At 43.2% G+C, this 19,627-nt stretch overlaps 1 protein-coding gene and 1 long non-coding RNA gene across 2 annotated transcripts; one reads left to right on the top strand and one right to left on the bottom strand.

Annotated features, from left to right (window-relative positions):
- Positions 1-4,704: 4,704 nt before the first annotated feature.
- PLET1 (placenta expressed transcript 1) lies at positions 4,705-17,040 on the bottom strand. The gene is made up of 4 exons (XM_020882293.2): positions 16,828-17,040; positions 12,145-12,346; positions 7,986-8,047; positions 4,705-5,820 (listed from the first exon to the last, which is right to left on the bottom strand). Exons 1-4 carry the CDS (start codon positions 17,009-17,011, stop codon positions 5,384-5,386), a joined length of 885 nt encoding a protein of 294 aa, XP_020737952.2. The 5' UTR covers positions 17,012-17,040; the 3' UTR covers positions 4,705-5,383.
- LOC139037183 (uncharacterized) lies at positions 5,319-12,415 on the top strand. Its single transcript, XR_011490033.1, has 4 exons — positions 5,319-5,402; positions 7,430-7,533; positions 10,749-12,068; positions 12,179-12,415. It is a non-coding gene; the product is annotated as an uncharacterized lncRNA (long non-coding RNA).
- Positions 17,041-19,627: the final 2,587 nt, after the last annotated feature.

The raw sequence follows: 19,627 nt of genomic DNA, 5'->3' as shown, positions 1-19,627 counted from the left end.
AGTATCTACGCTTCCACTGCAGGGGACACAGGTTTGATCCCTGTTCAGGTAACTAAGGTCCTATAGGCTGTGCAGTGCAGGCCAAAAAAAAAAAAAAAAAATTAAATTAAAAAACCTTTTTCACTTTTCACAATGTCTTAATAAATGTGAGCACTGTCCTGGGGACAGCATGATGAAATAGAGCTAGTGTGGGCTTTTACTTTTTAAAGTTTTTATTTCCACAGATAGAACCACATATGGGTAGTTGGATGTCTTTTGGACATCTCAAACTTACATTTCCAAAAGTGAATTTTAAATTTCTCCTTCAGAATCCCCTCTCTTCCTCCAAACTTGTTTATAGGGCTAACTTTGTCTTCCTGGGGATTTTCCATTTCCATCTGTGGGTTAACATTTGTTTTAGTCCTCAGCTACTGATTTAAGTACAGAGAAGCTAGAATTCTGAATCAAGGGTCTTTTAGTAAATTGCTTAGCACCCCGCACTCAGGGGATCACTAGGGTATTCCCTTTATGGTAGGATAGACAGTAAAGATTGGTGGGTAGTTATCGTCCTGGCTAGTGGAGAGTGGGTTTACTGTAGGCAGTGGGGCCTCAGCTGGTTTTGCAAAGAATGCCTTTTATCATTTCATCTGTTTAGCCCCTAGGAACAGGGTTCCTTGTGGAGTACAAAGCTGACAGATCCGTGGCAACCCTGAGGCAATATGTGTTTTTCGGCAAACGGGCTCAATTTGTTGCCATAATAACTTTCAGTAATTCCCCAAAATCAGTACTGGGGGAACATCAAGGTTCCTCTCGTGAAGGAGAAAACTATGTTTAGAAAAGGAAAAATGCAACCTAACCAGATTGTGGGGTATGACATCGTCCATCAATTCATTTGAGGTTGTTGTTGGTGTCTGTGTGGTTAACTGACAGGTTTTTTTGTGTTGATTGATTTATTGTGAATTAGCATTATGTCAGCCACAATGTGTCCAGTGTCTCACTCATCAGGCCCTTTATCGTAGGAGTCAGCCCCAGTTTACTGTGAGGAATCTGATTGAGTCTTGTTCAAAGTGACTTAGTAAGTAGAAGAACTGGGATTTGAACCTAGATTGGTTTGGGTTGAAAAAAAAAAGGAAAAACTGATTCAACGACTTTCAAAAAGAATCCCAAACTCTTTACATGTGCTTTATCTACACATTTTATTTTAGCCAAAGACTTTTTGAGTTTGTTGGACTCAAGCATCTGAATCTAAAGTTATTTTTACATATAGGTTATATATGTATGCATTGATAAATATGCAGCTATTTTTGCAAATGTTAAATTACTTCCCAGTTATATCAGGTATATACATTTAACTTTATCTATATATATGGATAGAACTTACATAAAAGCAGGGTGGGGGGTGGTCCTTATGTCCTGATTTCACTGCTGTGCCATATTTAAACAAACAGTCCAGCAATCAGAAGTAAAATATTTCTGATTTTCACTTGTTTCTCTTGAAGGACGTTACTAGAACCAGTTTGTAACCAAGAGTGATGCCAGGGACATAGCCCTAGCCTCTACTTTCAGTCCATGGAGGTTCCAGAGCTTTCTGTCTCAGGCCTTACAAATCGCTTGACCCAAACTTTGCCTTTGCTTTCTCTTCCCCCACCCTCTCCTTTGATCTAGATCTCTATTATTTAGGATAATTTAACTCCTTTAGCCATTATTTGGATTCCTTACAAGAAGAGAGAGCCTGGGAGCTGATCCAGAAAGCTAGAAGACATTCTACTTAGAAGCCTGGGGGGTGGAGGTGAAGGTGAGGCTGGAGGAAGAAAGATGGTGAAAAGTCAGACATTAGCCATTTCTTTTAACAGTTACAAATTAGAGATTTTAGTCCTTGTTATGGGCACCATTTTCACATATTATATTGTTATAATACTTGGCTTTCTTGTACATCAATGTGCAATTTGTGATGCCCTTTGTGGTCTTAAATAATTATATAGTACTTGCTTTGTGCCAGATGCTATTCTGGGTGCTTTATATATATTAACTGATTTAATCTCCATAACAACCAGTAGGTAGCTACTATTTTTCTCTCTATTTTAGAAATGAAGAAACCAAGGTACAGAGAAGTAACTTATATGAAGTGCCACAACTAATAAGTGGTAAAATGAAATTGAGCCACACAGTCTGGCTTCAGAATTTATCCTTTAAGACAATTGCCAAAACAACCTCTCTTATGAAATAATATAATTTTACTTTATTAAGTAAATATTATTATATTTTCAACATTTACTTTAAAAAATAATGTGGGAGTTGATAGGCAATAAAATACTGTCTAAATTTCCTCACTGTTCTAATCTTTTTCTTGCTTGATGGTTGATATTATAGTTGGACTGTTGACTAGATCTGGAACTTTTCTCTTGTGTGAAGGTCTCAGAGGTAGTGGGATTTGAAAGACATTAATTTTCTTTCCTGGGCTTCCCAGATGGCTCAGTGGTAAAGAATCCACTGCCAGTGCAGGAGATGCAAGAGGTGCAGGTTCAATCCCTAGTCCAGAAAGATCCCCTGGAGTAGGGAATGGCAACCCACGCCAGTATTGTTGCCTGGAAAATTCCGTGGATGGAGACGCCTGGCAGGCTGAAGTCCATACGGTTGCAAAGAGTCAGACATGACTGAGCACAGCACAGCACACTTTTCTTTCTATTACTTTCTCAGAATGAATGATCACTTCCATTAAGTGGGGAGGCACTTACTGTTTCTGACACAGGATGAGAATGCACTGATTTTATAAAACAAGAAGCTGCAACCAGAGCACACACGTGGAAGAGCAAGGTTGGGCCAGGGCGTTTGGGAGCAATATACTGTCCATCTCTTTCTGTGCATTAAGTGCGGACTCTGGGCTTCCCTGTCATTGCCTGTGGTTTTTTTTTTTTTTTCTTTTTCTTTTTGGTGTATCACTTTCCCATTAGTGAGGATCAGGAGTAGCTATTCCTGAGACCATGAGTGTACATACTCCTTCACTCTTCTGCTGCTTGCGATGTGCTTGCCACTTATGGATTCACTTAAGGAGTGACCAAGAATGGCAAATACTTGGAGCCTGTTCTGCTTCAATTCCTGCCTCCTGAGCCCCAGGAAGATATCATTAGTTGAATATGAAGAATTTTTGATCCTAGATTTTGCTTTGGAATCCTCAACAGTGTCCCCAGCAGCCTCTGCCAATCAGTCAGGTATGACATAAGGTACACCTACTTCGCATCTCTGACTAGACCGTTAGGACTAGTCTGGGTGTGACCAAAAAATCAAAATTTACGCTTGGAGGAGGACTGAGATACCACCTGTGGGCCAGCCTTGTATATAACTGATAAAAAATCTGAGACAGAAGAAGGTAAAGTGATTTCTTTAAGATCACCTTTCTACTTAGCAGCAGAAGTGGAAATTAATAGGTTTCTTGCCTCCTAATCCAGTGCTCAGAAACGTCTGTACCGCTTGTCTGAATTCATCTACACCAGATTTCTTTGAGTCTAAACATTTTCCAGTTTCAGATAGTGTCTTTGCTGAGGCTCCAGTATTCGTCACCCTCCACATTGAACCTGAGCTGAGGCATCAGGTTGGGCGATGAACGACAAATATGAAATTCCTTCCTAGCTTGTTGGGTTAGGACTCACTCACCGCAACTTCTCTTGGAGGTGGTGGCAGAGAAGTGGAGGCTGGAGGCGCACTGCTGGAGCATGCAGCACCCATACCCTCTCCTTGTCATTTGACCCAGGGAAGCTGGTTATTCTGGGGGATCCCAGGTGATGAAGGAGCTGCTCAGGGAGCCCTTAGGGTGTTTAGGTAAAGGTGTAGGCTCTGAAGTGGTGTAGCCCGCTCTTCAAAACCCAGCTTCACTACCTGTTCACTGAGTGACTTTGGGCAAGTCGTTTCTCTCTCTCTCTGCCTGAGTGTCCTCCTCTGTAAAATGGCTATATCTCATAGGGGTGTTGTGAGGGTTAAGAGAGATGATGCCTGGCAGATACTCATAGTGGCTACCAAGTGATGTCACGGGAAATGGTAGAATAAGGACCTCAAAGAATTGGTCCCTCCACTGAGAGACCGCCCTTAAGCAAGCAAAATCTGTCAGGGTCAGCTTGTTCTGAACTCCAGTTGTTAGGGGAATGCTTAATGAGGAAAGAGGCTGCTAGATTTTGACATACATGAAAATCTGTCAGGTCACTGGCTGGCCACTGAGATAACAGAAAAGAGACTTCAGTGACCACATTCAACAGGAACACAGTCTTTGTAAAACCAGTTTAGAAAAGTTACTAGACAAATGGATAATTGCAGCCCTTAACAACATTACCTGATGGGAAGGCAGAATCTGGTTTCCAGAGTTACCACATTATAATATTCAAAATCTTGTTTTTAACAAAAATTAAAGACATACAAAATAGGAAAGTATGGCCTATTCACAGGGAAAAAAATTGACAGAAGCTGTCCCTGAGGAAGGCCAGCTGGAAGTTGGCACTCAGTCACTGATGTTGGCATCCTGGAATTTAGCATAACTTTTAAAAGAAAATGTGGTTGCTTTTTATTGGAAATGCCATGCTTTTTTTGGCTTTATATTACCTTATGAATATTATAAATATTTCGCCCTTTTGTCTTAGTGGAAATTACCATGATGGGAAAAATGACCAATTTGCACCTGAGAAAAATTAAAATTTTACTCTTATATCTGGCCTTAAAAACACACTCTCACCATTCCACTGTTTTTTAAAAAAAATTTTTATTGTAGTATAGTTGATTTAAAATGTGTTAGTTTCAGGTGTATAGCAAAGTGAATCAGTTTTACATACACATGTATCCACTCTTTTTAAGATTCTTTTCCTGTATAGGTCACTATGGAATATTGAGTAGAGCTACCTGTGCTATACAATTAATATTTATTAGTTATCTATTTTAAATCCATTGATTTTTTTTAATGCTCACATAAGTGAATAAAATTAGATAACGTTTTCTGTATTTTCAGTTAATCACTCATTAAAGACATATTTGAATTTAACACATTCATTATTCTTATTTGAGGTGCAGTCTATTAGGTATGACAGAAAATAATGCCTTTCTACTATCCTTGGCTACTCAGACACGGTACATTGTTATTTTCTTGCCCTTCAGATGCTACCGGTGTCGCATCTAAATAGAAGTTTAGATTGGCTAGGGAACTGGCTGCCAGCATGTTCAATTAGGAGCCAGAATTCCAAGTTACACCTAGATCAGGTCTAGGTGACCCTCGGGTCTCTAATTGGATCTGAAGCAGTGGCAGTACTTTTACATCTGAGAGCGCAAATCATTCACAGAGGTCATTCACACAGGTCAGAGCCCTGGCTTGGGACTGAACGTAGAAGGATGCAGAGGAGCCAGGAGCAGTCATTCCCTCCATTTCCTTCTAGAAGAGGAGTGTGCTGGTGAGAAAGATGAGCAGGATCTGGATGGCCTCTCTCACGGGGCTGAGGAAGGCTCTGTTGGCTGAGTTTCGGGTGGTGTGTTTGTGGTTGGTTGTGGTTGGTTTCGGGTGGGATGTGGTTGGTTTCGGGTGGGATGTGGTTGGTTTCGGGTGGGATGTGGTTGGTGTTGGGTGGGGCGTGGTTGGTGTCGGGTGGGGCGTGGTTGGTGTTGGGTGGGGTGTGGTTGGTGTTGGGTGGGGCGTGGTTGGTGTTGGGTGGGATATGGTTGGTTTCGGGGGAGCTGGGGTTGTTCTTTGGGGAGCTGGGGTTGTTCTCCGGGGAGCTGGGGTTGTTCTCCGGGGAGCTGCGGTTGGTCTGTGGCCTGGGGGTGTTATGCTCCTGACTGGGAAATGCTTGGCGTTCTCACCTGAGGGTGCCCCTGGGGAAAAAACAACAACAACAGTGGCATCAGAAACTCTTTTCAGTGGTGAGTGGGCACTAGAGAAAGGAGGCTAATGTGAGAGAATGCTGGGACCAGAGTTCATAGGCACAATTCAATGGCCACTTCTCAAGGGTTGAGTGTGTGTAGAGGACAGGGAAGCCAGGGGGTTCAGAATGTCAAGGATCAAAAAATAAACACTCTGACCTTAAGGTCTATGGAAGAAGGAATTTATACTGAACTTATATAATTACTGAATTTATACTGAAGTTATATAACTACTGAATTGACTATTGGGAAAGTAATCTGCCCTCAAATGTCCTCATGTCCTTAATATTACATTTGATCAATTAGTACAAATGTTTAATTTTTGCTAATTTCAAGGGTTAAAGAGCTAGACACCATCCAGACCTGAGGATGGCTAACTCTGCTTTTAAGGGAGTGTAAACAAGCCCTGTCCAAACCCATAAATCCATTTTCGTGGTGTCTGAGTCACTGGTCATTCTCATGGTGATCTGATCACATGTTGGTTCTCTGAGGTTGCCTTGCAAAGAAGCAGAGAAATCTAGGCCTATATCCTTGGGAGGCTGTCCGCTCCTGGAAAGCTGGAGCTTGGCAATGACACTTCCAACAGTCTGAGTGAACCACGGAAGGGACTATAAAGAAGGAGGAGGGAAATGCCCAGTAATTTGCTCAGACCTGTATGCATTCTGCCCACCTGCCAGTGCCTTCCAGTTTTGTGGCATTGTCTATCTCATTTAGCATTTCCTCAGGGCAAATGTTTCTCTAGTACACCACTGAGCCAAAAGTCTGAACACAAATGCTTTCTTTTCCTTATTTTTTAAAAATCTTGATTTTATTAGTGTGGCGCTAAGGAGTCCTGGGGGGCTTTCCAGGTGGCTCAGTGATAATCAGCCTGCCAATTCAGGAGACACATGAGACACGGGTTCAATCCCTGGATCAGGAAGATCCCCTGGAGTAGGAAATGGCAACCCACTCCAGTATTCTTTCCTGAAAAATTCCATGCACAGAGAAGCCTGGTGTGCTATAGTCCATAGGGTCATAAAGAGTTGGACATGACTGAGGAACTGAAGACCAAGGGGTCCTGACCAGAAACAAACTTTTTTTTTCTTTTCCTTGCATTTATATGAGTGTTCATTTTGAAAATGTTCTAGAAAGATACTAATATCCCAATCTTTTCACAAAGGGAAGCCACCAAAGAAACAGTTAATGCTTTTGTAAAATATTTTGATTTGGCATGATCACTTTAACATCTGTTGTGGAAAATAGATATGTCTTTGACCACATTTGCAATGCTTGACTGATGGGAAAATGGGCAGCACACTAGATGTATTTCAGTGTTCGGGGCTCACGAGGAAGACCTGTTATCTGGGCATTGAGAAAGACTAATGTTTCCTGTTCTTGGCTAAAGCTTGTATTTTAAAACTTACTTAAAAAAAAGATTGTATTTATAGTTTTAATGTAAGTTCAAGAAAAGTGGAAAGAAGTATAAGATGTGGAATTTGAGTACTAGTTTTGTCGTTAGTTTCTGTGTGGCCTTTGGCAAGCTACCTATCTTTTCTGAACCTGTTTCTTGAATTCGTTCCAGCTTCCCAGAGAGAGACAAGAGAGAAGGAAGGGGGCAGAGAAAGGAGAGAAAGGGGGCAAGGAGCCTCACGATGGTTTGAAGTTGAGGACGACAGCCTGGTAAAAGTGAGTGGGAATTCCTGGTTGTGTTGGAGGCCAGAGGCCACCTTGAGAACTAGTGGCATTATTGGTTTTTATTGTTATCAGCCCTTCTTTGTACAAATCCCTCTTCTCTTCCCTTAAACTCTTCAGTAAGGTCTGCCATACCTATGAAGGCTTTGTGCAAGGTGGGATTATTATGGAAATTGAGGAAGGAACATATCCCTGCAGATATGGAAAGAGCTCCTGAGGTCTGGAGCCAAGTGACCATGAGAATCAAAGACCTGCTGGAAGTGGCTTTCGTTTTCCACAGGGCACAGGGTTGAGCTTATTTTATGAGAACTCAAGGTGCTGAAAGACTCAGCTGGTATCTGGATAATGCACAAGTAGACTCTTTTTTTCTAGGGCACCCACAAGATTATTTTCCAGGCTGATGGATTTCACTGCCAGATATGTAAATAGGCTGCAGAGAAACTTACCAACTCTCGACAGTGTTAGGGGAGCAAGTTCAGCATGTCTCAGGAGATTGGCACAGTAGACGCTGTGGAGGGCAAATCGAGGAGAATTAATGGTGAGGAATTCACAAGTTCAGTTCCCATGGCTGACTTCCCAGGGGAACCCAACCTCTTAGTTCCTTTTGTGCTTACATACTTTATAAGCATATCACTTTATTTACGTCACTTTGCCAACAAAGGTCCGTCTAGTCAAAGCTATGGTTTTTCCAGTAGTCATATATGGATGTGAGAGTTGGGCCATAAAGAAAGCTGAGCACTGACAAATTGACGCTTTTGAACCATGGTGTTGGAGAAGACTGTTGAGAGTCCCTTGAACAGCAAGAAGATCAAGCCAGTCAATCCTAAAAGAGATCATCCCTGAATATTCATTGGAGGGACTGGTGCTAAAGCTGAAACTCCAATACTCTGGCCACCTGATGCAAAGAACTGACTCATTGGAAAAGACCCTGATGCTGGGGAATATTAAGAGCAAGAGGAGAAGGGGGTGACAGAGGATGGGATGGTTGGATAGCATCACTGACTCAGTGGACATGAGTTTGAGCAAACTCAGGGAGATAGTGAAGGACAGGGAAGCCTGGCATGCTGTAATTCATGGGGTTGCAAAGAGTCATACAGGACTTAGCGACTGAACAACAACTTTATAGCACATCTAGCAGATCATTCAGTAGTGATCTTCTCTATACTGGCTTGACTAAGATCCTCCATGATCTTACTCCAGACTAGCTCATATCCACTCCTCTCCCCCATCTACTCCACCACCCTGTACTCCTCACAGGCTGGGGTACAGTGCAGGTCTTTGTTCAGGCCAGTGTTTCCGCTTGTAATACCAGTCCCAGGCACATCTGCCCACAGACTCAACAGTAGCCTCTCTGACATTGCTTTTCCCTGTTGTCATGAACCCAGATAGGTCTGCATCAGGGAGATGAGCCTCTCTACTGCACAGCCTAGCTATGTGCCTCTCCTCACACAGGAGGGCCAGTTCCTCAAGGGCCAGTTCTGTCATTGACAGCGGCTGACACTTAGCATCATGGTGCTCAGTGTTTGTTAAAGGATCTGTACAGCCTGGTCTGTTTAATATCAGTGGGTCTGTTATTGTATCAGGCTCTTGTCCATGAGATGGTTGGAGAGTATCACCAACTCGATGGACACGAGTTTGAGAAAATTCGGTGAGATAGTGAAGGACAGGGAAGTCTGGAGTGCTGCAGTTCGTGGGGTCACAAAGAGTGAGACACGACTTAGCGACAGAACAACAAACTTGTTCAGACAGTAACAATTAAAGAGAGTGCACTACATGCCCACCCCTGTGCTCGGTGCTGTGGGGACCGCAGTGAACAGTGCAAGCCTGGTTCTTACCCTGGTGGCACTTCGAGTCCCTGCAGAGAGAAAGATTTGAAACAAATAATCGACTGACGAGTAATTGGTCACAGTTGTGACACGTGTTTGGATGAAGCAGTGGCAGTGATAAGAGTGAGTAAACTGGGAGCGGGACTTGATGCGGGGCTTCGGGGAATGCTTTCTGAGGAAGTGCTGTATAAGCTCAGTCATCACTGTTGCATGGCGCTGCCTCCCCAGTCCTCGCTGTAACATTCTGGGCAGGACCCTGCTCCTGTTCCCCTCTGTGCCCTACCCAGCACGGGGGGCTTCCCCCAGCCCAGGTGCTGCCTCCCTTCGCTCGTCAGCCTCGCCGCAGCAAGACATTGTCAGACAACGCCACGTGTGCGCTTCGTAAACCATCTACTGTTTCAGGAAGTGTGGAGGACTTGAGGAGGGGAGACGAAAGGAAGGTCATCACCCTCATTGGTCCTGGCTGGCTTCTAAAAGGCTGCTGTCATTGTGAGGCTGGGTGGTAGCAGCTTCCCTTGAATTCTACCCTTGCAAGTCACTCTGTGGACATAACAGTACCCCCTCCAGAGCTCCAGAGACAGCTAGGTTTGACCAGGCCCAGGGTGTGGCAGGAGAGGGTGGAGTGGCCTGATAGCATGACCATCACCACTGTCCACAAAGACCTGGACATAGTGGACATGGCCTGGTGGGCAGATCTGCCCTTTCAGTACAAAAGGGCAGTCTGAAAGTATAAGGACCTCGCAACATTTGGTCCTTGATGAGAACCTGTAAACAAATCCCCAACTGGGAGTGAGAGGAATTTTCTCTTAAACTGTAATACGAGTCCCCAGTGGCCTCACCTTAGAATCTGTGTCCATTTTGCAGGACACTAGGAAGCCAATTTTATTGTACAGTCATCACATGTTTTGCTAGCAAGCCGTTCCCCAAATGCATCTATGTTTTAAAAAAGGATTCTCTGTGTAGTGGTGAAACTGAGTCCCCCTAAAACTGAGATCCCCTGCTGAGTTTATGACTAACCTCTCTATCCAAAATGTTATTATCTTTCTTATGCTGACCCTTTTCCCTATTCCTATTCCCCTTAGGATTGAGGAGTATCAAAGAAAATGGGAGAGACTAAACTCAAACAGGACCCTGGAGGCCCACTCTGGTACAAAAGCCCCTCCATACTCCCCCATTTCTTGTTTTTTGAAAAAGGTTTTAGTTTCCTAGACCCTCCTTGAGTTCCAAAGAGCAGACCCATCAGTTACTAATTAGAGAAGTGGGGAAAGGCAGAAACTAGGGAAAGACAGTCAAGAAACCATACTTCAGTGATAGAACAGAGTCCTAGTTCTTCTCAAGGGATATGCATAATAATATCACACATATCTTTGCGTTGTTCTTCAGAAACTAAGGCCACCGCCTGCCCTGGTGGAGGATGCTGACTACATGCGGACCACAGGCACACAGACCCCAGACTGTCTGGAATCAGAAGGCTGATGATTAGGACTCCTGAAACATCACTCTTACCTCACCACCACCAGTGAATCAGAAGAAAGTCATGCCCCTTGCAAACTTCACCCCAAACATGGCCTTTGAAGGACCTTCCCTGAGGGCCATCAGACCAGGTCTTTTGTGCCTGAGCCACCCATTTTCCTTCCTTGGTGCCTACAGTAAACACTATCCTTTCTTTCATCACAACCTGGCGTCAGTACATTGGCTGCGTTTTGCAGCAGGCAAGTGGAGGGTTTGGTTCAGTAACAGTAGGGGCTAAGAGCACCCGTCCTGCAGGCTCTTGGCTGCAGGCAGCTTCTCTGCACCCTCAGTTTAGCAAGTCCTCTAAAGGACTGCACAGGGCTTGGCAGAGAGGGCAGTGCCAAGGTAGCCAGATGATTTCAGGACGAGTGTCTTTATCTTTAACTGTTTGCAACTGCTGCCCCCAACCCTGCCTGGCTCTGGAGTTCTGTCAGCCCCAGACTAATAGTAGTGAATTGGGTGGAAGTAGCAGGGGAATAGAGAGAATTTGAAGCAAACTGGGTGCCAATGACATGGGTTCTTTCTGAATCCAAGCTTTAGTCAGGTTCTAGAACCTTCTCCTACCCATCTGTGCACTTCCTTGTAAAATCCAACTTTAGCCAGACTCCTCATAAGTCAATTTAGCAAGAACCTCCTACCCTTGATATCTGGTCACCCTTATTATCTGATTGAATTCCTCTTCCTCAGCTCTCCCCAGGTGATATCTGATCACCTTGGCCTGCCTTCAGCAGGAATCCTGTTAGGTCAGTTTAGCCAGAATCCCTCCTACAGGTTTTGATGCTTCCTCTTAGTGAGTTTCCATCCGCTCACCCCCTACCCTGTTCCTTGGTGATAAATTCACACTTGCCCATGTTGTATTCAGAACTGAGACTTGTTCTATACTGAGTTCTCTTTTCTCTTATTGCAATAGTCTCAAATAAAATCTGTGTTTGTCTATCCATTCATTCATTCATTTTGCTTTAACTACTCTCCAGCTCTGGGTTTTTCTTTAACACCAATTTTTTTCTGTTTATGTTGAGCGTACCTTGTGTGTGTGTGTATGTGTGTGTGTATATGTGTGTGTGTGTATGTGTGTGTGTGATGTATAAACTTTTGCAGATAAAAGATAGGACAAAGAATGGTGAGGCAGAAAAGGAGTGCAGCTACTGAATTCTTCACATCATATCTGGATTGTATTTTGAATCCTCCAAGGTCAGTATAAAAATGTACAAACCCAATATGAAATTGTAAAAGCCCCAGAGCAAATCATTTATGGATAATTTCTTACTATATCGTGACTGAGCATATGTCCGTGGATTTAGGAGACATCCATTTTGCCTCGAAGAGCGTCCTGATTTGACCCTTCAAGTTGTACTCGGCCCGGCCTTCACAAGATATACTGGGGTTTTGCCAGGAGCCAACGACTGAGTCATGCTGGTCCCGTGCTTCCAAGATCACAGAGGTAATATTGGGCTCCACAATGAGTGACACTAGGAGGAAATAAGGAAACAGTCAGCTGTCTGTACAGTGAGACGTGAGATGGGGTCATAAAATCAAAATTAAGTATGAAAAAAGAAAGTGATGAGTAGTATGTAAATAAGGTATGGTCCCATTTTTATAAAATATAAAATAAGTTGAAAAAAACCTGGAAGGAAATATATCAATATTAGCTATGAGGGTTTCCTGATTGTGCAATTATAGATGATTTTTATTTTCTTCCTAGTGCTTTTTTTGTGTTTTCCAAGTTTTCTGTAGGAAAAGGTGGACAAAGGAAGAACTGTGCTCCGGTCCTGGCTTTGCTACGTACCAGGGATGAGATCCTGGCTGACTTTTAACCTCTTGAGTCCTGTTCCTATCTTCCAGATGACAGTTCTGTCCTTTGTGGGTGGGTGGGTAGCATGATAGTGAAGTGGGGGGATTGAAGCTGTAGATGTATGTGAAGAGCTCAAGTGGGCCTCCTGGGAAGTGCTTCAGGAAATAAGGGTGTGTTACTGCCTAGTCAAACAAAACCTATTTGCTGGTTCCAGAAATGCTGATGTTCTTGATCTCTGTTGTGGAGGGTGAGGGAAGAGAGGGGGTCTCTGAGACCCAGAGGCCCTAATCCAAGCAGTATCAACTAACCACTTAGGGTTCCCTGGTCCCCTCCACTCAGTGAATCTTACCTGTTGACTTAGCCCAGCATGTGCCCACAGTGGCGTGGGCCACTGATACTTATGAATTCCACATGCTGTTTTCAGCTTTCCAAAGTGTATTAGGGAGGGAATTTCAAGAGAATATTTCAGTTTGTCCATTTCCTCCCTTAGAAGATCCCTTCTGAACAAGTTTCTCAATCCTAAGGGTATTATTCTCTAGGGCCCTCCCAATCACCCCAAATTTCTTCAACAGCTTCTCCTTTACAAAATAAAGAAAACTGATCATGTAGCATGATAAGAGCAGACAGTCCTGGATCTGAATCCTAGCCCTAGCATTTAAGACCAAGTCACTTCACCTCTGATCCTTGGTTTCTTTTCTGTCCATCATTCACTCCACAAATATTTATGCTTTGCATTAGGCTTTGTTCTAGATATGAGGACAATGACATTATCTCTCATTGCATGGAGATCATGATACTTTAGGCTTGGTTCTAGGTATGAGGACAATGACATTATCTGTCATTGCATGGAGATCATGATACTTTATCTTGAAAGGTTCTTGGGATAGTGAAGAGAGGAATGTAAAAACTTTAGTACTGGTGGGTGTTGAATAAGTTGTTATCATTATTCTTAGCACAAAACAGTCCTCTGTTCTGTTTGTTTTTGCCAGTCAAGGTTGCTGAGCCAGATCCCCTGGCCCTGACTTGCTCAGCTAGAACCTGATATTTGTCCTTAATACCTGTGCATGGTGGTGGGGTGGATGCTAATGAGCAACAGTGTCATCCAGTCATCATCAAGCCTGTCATGGTCCTGTTGTGGAGGGGAGGGAGGGGGGCTCTGAGCTTGCCGTTGTCCTTCTGCTTTCTCTCTCTCTCTCTGGCTTATATCCTCCTTTCATCCCTCCTAGTTATCTGTATTATTCAGATTCCTGACCTCCATGGCCCCCTCCCTTCAGACTGCCACCCGAGGACCCACACCTATTCAAAATCTTCAAAGTGCTTTTCTTTCTAGAGCCTCTAAACATTTTTGCTTTTATATCTCTGCTTCTGTTGATCCCAACACCCAGCACACAGCTCTTGTGACTGTCATAACCCCACTGACTCTGCTGTTTGTACCCCTCCTCTAGATAGTGAAGCTTCCTCTGTTCTGCAGACACACCTGGCTTGCCTGCTGCTCACCCTTGTTCATATCTGGTGCCTGCCTGGCATCTTCCTTCTCATCTCACATTTCACCCCCACTTACTCTCCAAGATTCTGCTCTCTTTTCCTCTCACTCCTGAATCATGTACGCTTTTAACTATAGAGCAGAGGACTTAGTTGCATTCTGGCTTGTACTGTACACTGTAGTTTCACCCGTGGATCTGGGCAATCCAGTGCTGGGTACTTGGAAAGCACTAAGTAGCTGCTCATTGATTTTTTTTTTTTTTGCTCATTGATTTTTAAAAAGTTGTGCATCCAGTGTTGCATAGAACCTTAAATCCAAAGGTTCAGGAAAAAAGAAAAGCAAGTTAAATTTCTCTTCCCGTCAAAGTAAAAATGGAGGCAGATGTTTACCCTGCACGTTATAATGTATTGTAAATGCTACTGCCTGACGAGTTTCTTTGACTGATATTAAGGCAGACCCAGGGAACCTGTTCTATGATGTTGCCTGAGCTGCATCTGTATCTTGAAACCTGCCAAACCATTTATACATGTCTCACCAATGTTAACACAAACCCTGAAATTAAAAAAAAAAATCAATATTAAAATAAGGAGAAGTTGGCCTGTGTGGACATTTACTTGGTCTTCCCAAAAGTCCCAGGAATCCCAGTGAGGTCCTGAAATGACACAAGGAAATCATGGAGCCTGTTGTGTAGTTCCAGGTGTGGAATCTGATACATCACATATCCAAGGGCATAGGATTTTGACTCTCAACTTAAATCATTCCTACAGTGAGTCAGTTTATCACAAAGCTTTAACACATTTCTGTTCTGAGAGGAAATCAGATGAAGTTTGGAGAAGTGCGTGACACATAGCAGATGTCCAATGAGTCTTCGTTTCTGCTTCTGGACCTGATGCCTCGATAAAGGCTGTCACATCCATCTCATCGGGCACATTCCCTTATGGATCGTCTTATGGATGGTCTTTTGATTCTTCTTTCTCTTGTGCTCCTACTTTCAGAAGGTTTCTCTGCCACCCCCACCTCTAACTGCCCCACCCACACCCTTTGCGTCTTCACAAGATAGGTTTCTTTCTCTTCCATTTCAACAGCAAAATTCCTCACCTCATGATGTGTTATCTTAAGTCAGAGCTCTGAGATCTCTGACCACCCAGATCCTTCCCTGTATGCAAGCTCCCACTCTTCCCTGTACACAAGCCCACACCTCCTGGGTCTCATCTCGAATCACAAGATCATCCTCCCTGCCCCGGTTAGAACAAGATCCACTGCCTGACGGAGTCAGACATAGGGAGCCTCACCACAGCTGAGGCACTTAGTGACCGTCTCCAAGGGAGAAAAAACAACAACAGGAAAAAGGACTAGCCAGAATGAGTGTGTGAAGGCAGGTGGCAGTCATTCTCCTGCTCGAGCCTGGCATCTGTAGACCGTGGGTGTGGGCAGCACTCCAGTGTTCTCTGCAAAATGTGGTGAGGGTTCTGGGAGAGGCAGGATGACATGGTAGATGAGGAGGCAGGCTCTGAAGCTGGACCGCCTGACTGGACAAAGCTGGGCAACTCCTGGCCATTATTTCGGTTCAAATATTAGCGGTACGATCTACTAGTGACCTTGGGTAAAACTTTAACTCCCCTGTGCCTCAGTTCTCATCTGTAAAGTGCAGATGATACTAGCGTTTCCCCTTAGATCAGCACTCAGAACACAGGGAGATGTCTTAGCTGTCACTCCCGTAATTGAGAGGTATATAGTGCTGTGATTAAGAGAAGGGTCTCTGAAGCTAGAAAGCTCAAGTTCAGATTCCAGGTCCATCATTTCAGTGGCTCTATGACCTGAGCGATTGGCATCTCCGCCTGTTTTCCCATTTACAAACAGGGGTTGACAGCAGCTTTTACCCAGCAGGTCGTTGTGAGGGCTAAATGTATCGGTACACATAAACAACCATATTCAATTTATTGCTATTAAGAAAGTTGTATTAGAGAGCACTTGCCTTGACTTCTAGGTCTGACTGATCCCCAAAGGGATGTGTATATAATAGTTCTAGGCACATCAAGGAAAAGCCCTGGATTCAGAATGAAAAGACTAAGATTCAAGAGGCAGTTCTGCCACTTACTAGCTGTGAGACCCTGAGCAAGTCATTTAACTTCTCTCAGCTTCAGACTCCTCGTTTATTGGGTGGGGCAGTAACGCTTTCCCTGGCTAACTCACTAGATGTTCCGCCCATAGCCTGAGTGTGAACAGTGTTTCCTGCAGTTTCACGGTATACAATCATCCACGTGGCATTGTTTTAGCAAGTGGATGGGAAAAGACTACAAACTGAGATGCAGTTATTGCTTCTTAAAAGAATAAAAATGCCTCCCCCTCCCAAATACAGACAGTTTAAGTCCAGTTTATTTAAGTGAGAGAACTTGCTGCAGTCATGCTCTGGCTGCGACTCGCTTAACCTAAGTGTTGGGGCATCCTGGCTCTCGTGGCTCAGGTTCACAGAGGGCATGAGCAGGAAGCATCCCACCCCATCCACCCACTCCCACGTTCTCATTCTCCCTTCTTCTGCAGTCAATGTCCCAGCCCGGTCAAAGACACATGCTCTGGGTGTCACTGAGAGCAGGGGTGGAGGGCTATGTCCTGCAGTTCTGGCTTGATCGCCCTTCAGAGAACAAAGGACAGCAGAGAGAGCGGCTTCTACTCACCCGTGTAGAGTTTGTTGCTCTCATAGTCCCATGGGTAGACGTCGATATATGAGGGTAGTTTGTTGGTGACTGAAGTGATGGGCTTGCATTCGACAGCGGGGTTTGTACAACTGGCCAGAGAACACAGAAGCCAGAGGCACAGAAGCAACCCCAGTGGCAGAAGCGGGGGCCTGAGGATCGCCATGCTTCAATCCGCTTGCAAACTGCTGAGCCTGGAACTGGGCAAAAGTGACAACTCACCTGTTTATATGCTCTGGGGCTGGATCTTCTGGGTGAGGTCATGCATGCAAATGTCCTGCCCACTCCTCCCTTGGGCTTCTGGAATTTGGCCCAAGATATCACCAGGAATGAATCTCTCCTAGTTTCTGTGACCCTTCACCAGTTCCAGTTTTGCTCAAGAAGGGGAATGTACTGATTATGATGTATTTTGCATCTCATTCACCTCAACTTCTGATATTTGAAGGAAGCTATTGGAAGGAGTTAATACTGGCAAAGTGAGATTTGGAGTTGAGTAATCATAACCTACCTGGCCCATGTAGAAACTACACTCTTCTCTGTGTAGGAAACTCAGGCATTAAAGCACTTTTTTTTTTTTTAAATCGAATATTACATACCCTTTCCAATACTCCTTAATCAAACACATCCTCCTGTCCCAGTTCATTTTGTGACTATCACAGAACTGGAAAGACTGTACTTCTGGATTTATATTTGTTTCTTTGGAAAGAAACAGCTTTCTCCTACCTAACACTTTCCTCTATAACACAAGGAAACTACTGAAAAAAATTGGAAAATGTGTTTTTTCACATCTCTTTTCTGATTTTAATTCACTCGCTGAAGGAGAAAAGAGGAAAGATGTATTCTATTGTGTGAGTAAAAGGAAAACAAAAAATGTAGACTTGAATCAAAGAGATATTTATATATGTTTCTTTGAGAAAAGCACTTACAAAATGGTGGAGCAAGGACCTCTGAAAAACCCCCTCCTCCAGAAAAGTGATAAACAAAAACGAAGTCAACTTTTTCAGAACTCTGGAAATCACCAAAACTTGCAGTAATTTGAGGAGCATTTGTTTAAGAAAAATGGCTAAATCTCATTAAGCACAGTGAGCATCGTGACATTTTAATTTGCCCTGTTCCCATCCCTCTCACCCCACCTCTTTAGGTAGCCTTAGAAACCAACAATCTTGCAACTGAGATAGCCATGAAGACCAGCAAACTAGCCATCAAGAGGGAGGGGAAAGAATGGGTTTAGAGTGCTCCAAAAAGCTTCATTTTCAGAGAGTTGTCACTATGTGACCTATTTCAAATTGTCTATAAAGATGAATTCTCAGAGCTTTCAGAACTTTCTCTGTGCAAACAACCTTATTGTTAGGATATTTGTTGAAAATAGTCAGTGGAAAGGTGTTTTTTTTTAGAAATTAATAATTATTATTAATACGATTTAATTATGATGCTATGAATTTTTAAAGTATTTTATGACTTCCCAGGCATTTTCTATGTGTCATTTTATTCTCATCAAAGAGTGATGAGTAAATGATGTTCCTGTATATTTACTAAGTAATATATTCAGGTTGAAAAAAACATATTTTCTGAAACCCAATCTGACCATCTTTCAGCTATATTGCTGTTACATAAATTTTGGTGTTTTGCACATTAAGAAAATCATTGCTTATATTTGGAACTTCATTTATTTAAACCAGATATTTATATACTCTCTTTAACATAGACTTTATCCAAGTATTACAGAGTTTCCAAAATGGTGAACATCAGTCTGAACTAAACCTGGAAATGTCCTTTGTTCTGTGCACTGTTTATTATTTTAAAATAGGGAACAAAATCTAGATTCCTAGCTTCTTTTGAAAAGAGGGAATATTGAGCAAAAAATTTCATTAAATAGTGCTAAAGAGTTGCTGTCCCCTTGACATAAGATATTCTGTTTTCAGTAACCCAGTAAACTCAGTAAAATCCTTTGTGTCTTCCTGACAGTGTTACATGCAGAACTAAGAACAAAATATGTTGACATTATATGACCCCCCAAATTTTTTTTTTAATGAGCTCAGTTTTCTCTTTTGTGTTACGACTCCTGACCACTTTAGGCTATTGATTTGTGACCTTTATTGAGTCATTTAATTCCTACTTTTTTGGCTTCCAAGGTGACACAGTGGTGAAGAATCTGCCTGCCAGTGAGGGAGACACGAGTTCAACCCCTCGGTCAGAAAGATCCCTTGGGAAAGGAAGTGGCAACCCACTCCAGTATTCTTGCCTGGAAAATTCCATGGGCAGAGGAGTCTGGTGGGCTACAGTCCATGGGGTCACAAAGAGTTGGACACGACTGAGTGACATGCACAACAATGCCTACTTTTGGGTTGTTTACTTTGGGCTCTTATTTAAAATTCTTTATCATTGGAAAGTTCTTAACATTGCAGCTGCCTGAGGCAGCGGTTGCAACTAACAAGGAGCTGAGAAAAAATGTATAAGAAAAAACTGGAGAAGGAGATTTTGACTAGGGGCCTTGGCAAGCTCTGACAAATTCCTGGGAATCTAAAATGCCATCTGCTCGAACAGAGCTATGCACAGGCCCAGAAAAGATCTGAGAAAGCCCTTATCTCTCATCTGTGGCTGACCTTGAGGATCTATACAAGTAAGAAAAATGCAGTTAAGGCCAAGTTGTAAAATGTTTACTCGACCAGTGAATTCATGCTTTAAAATGCGTACAGAGAGGAAGCTGGCAAAAGTTGAGTGACTTATTGGTTCAAGATGTTCAGGAAATCTCTGTCTATTCATTAACTGACCACTAAGCTAA

The sequence above is a fragment of the Odocoileus virginianus genome, chromosome 10 (assembly GCF_023699985.2).
Source record: "Odocoileus virginianus isolate 20LAN1187 ecotype Illinois chromosome 10, Ovbor_1.2, whole genome shotgun sequence".
NCBI classification, from domain to species: Eukaryota; Metazoa; Chordata; class Mammalia; order Artiodactyla; family Cervidae; genus Odocoileus; species Odocoileus virginianus.
This window is presented reverse-complemented; position numbering and strand designations above follow the sequence as displayed.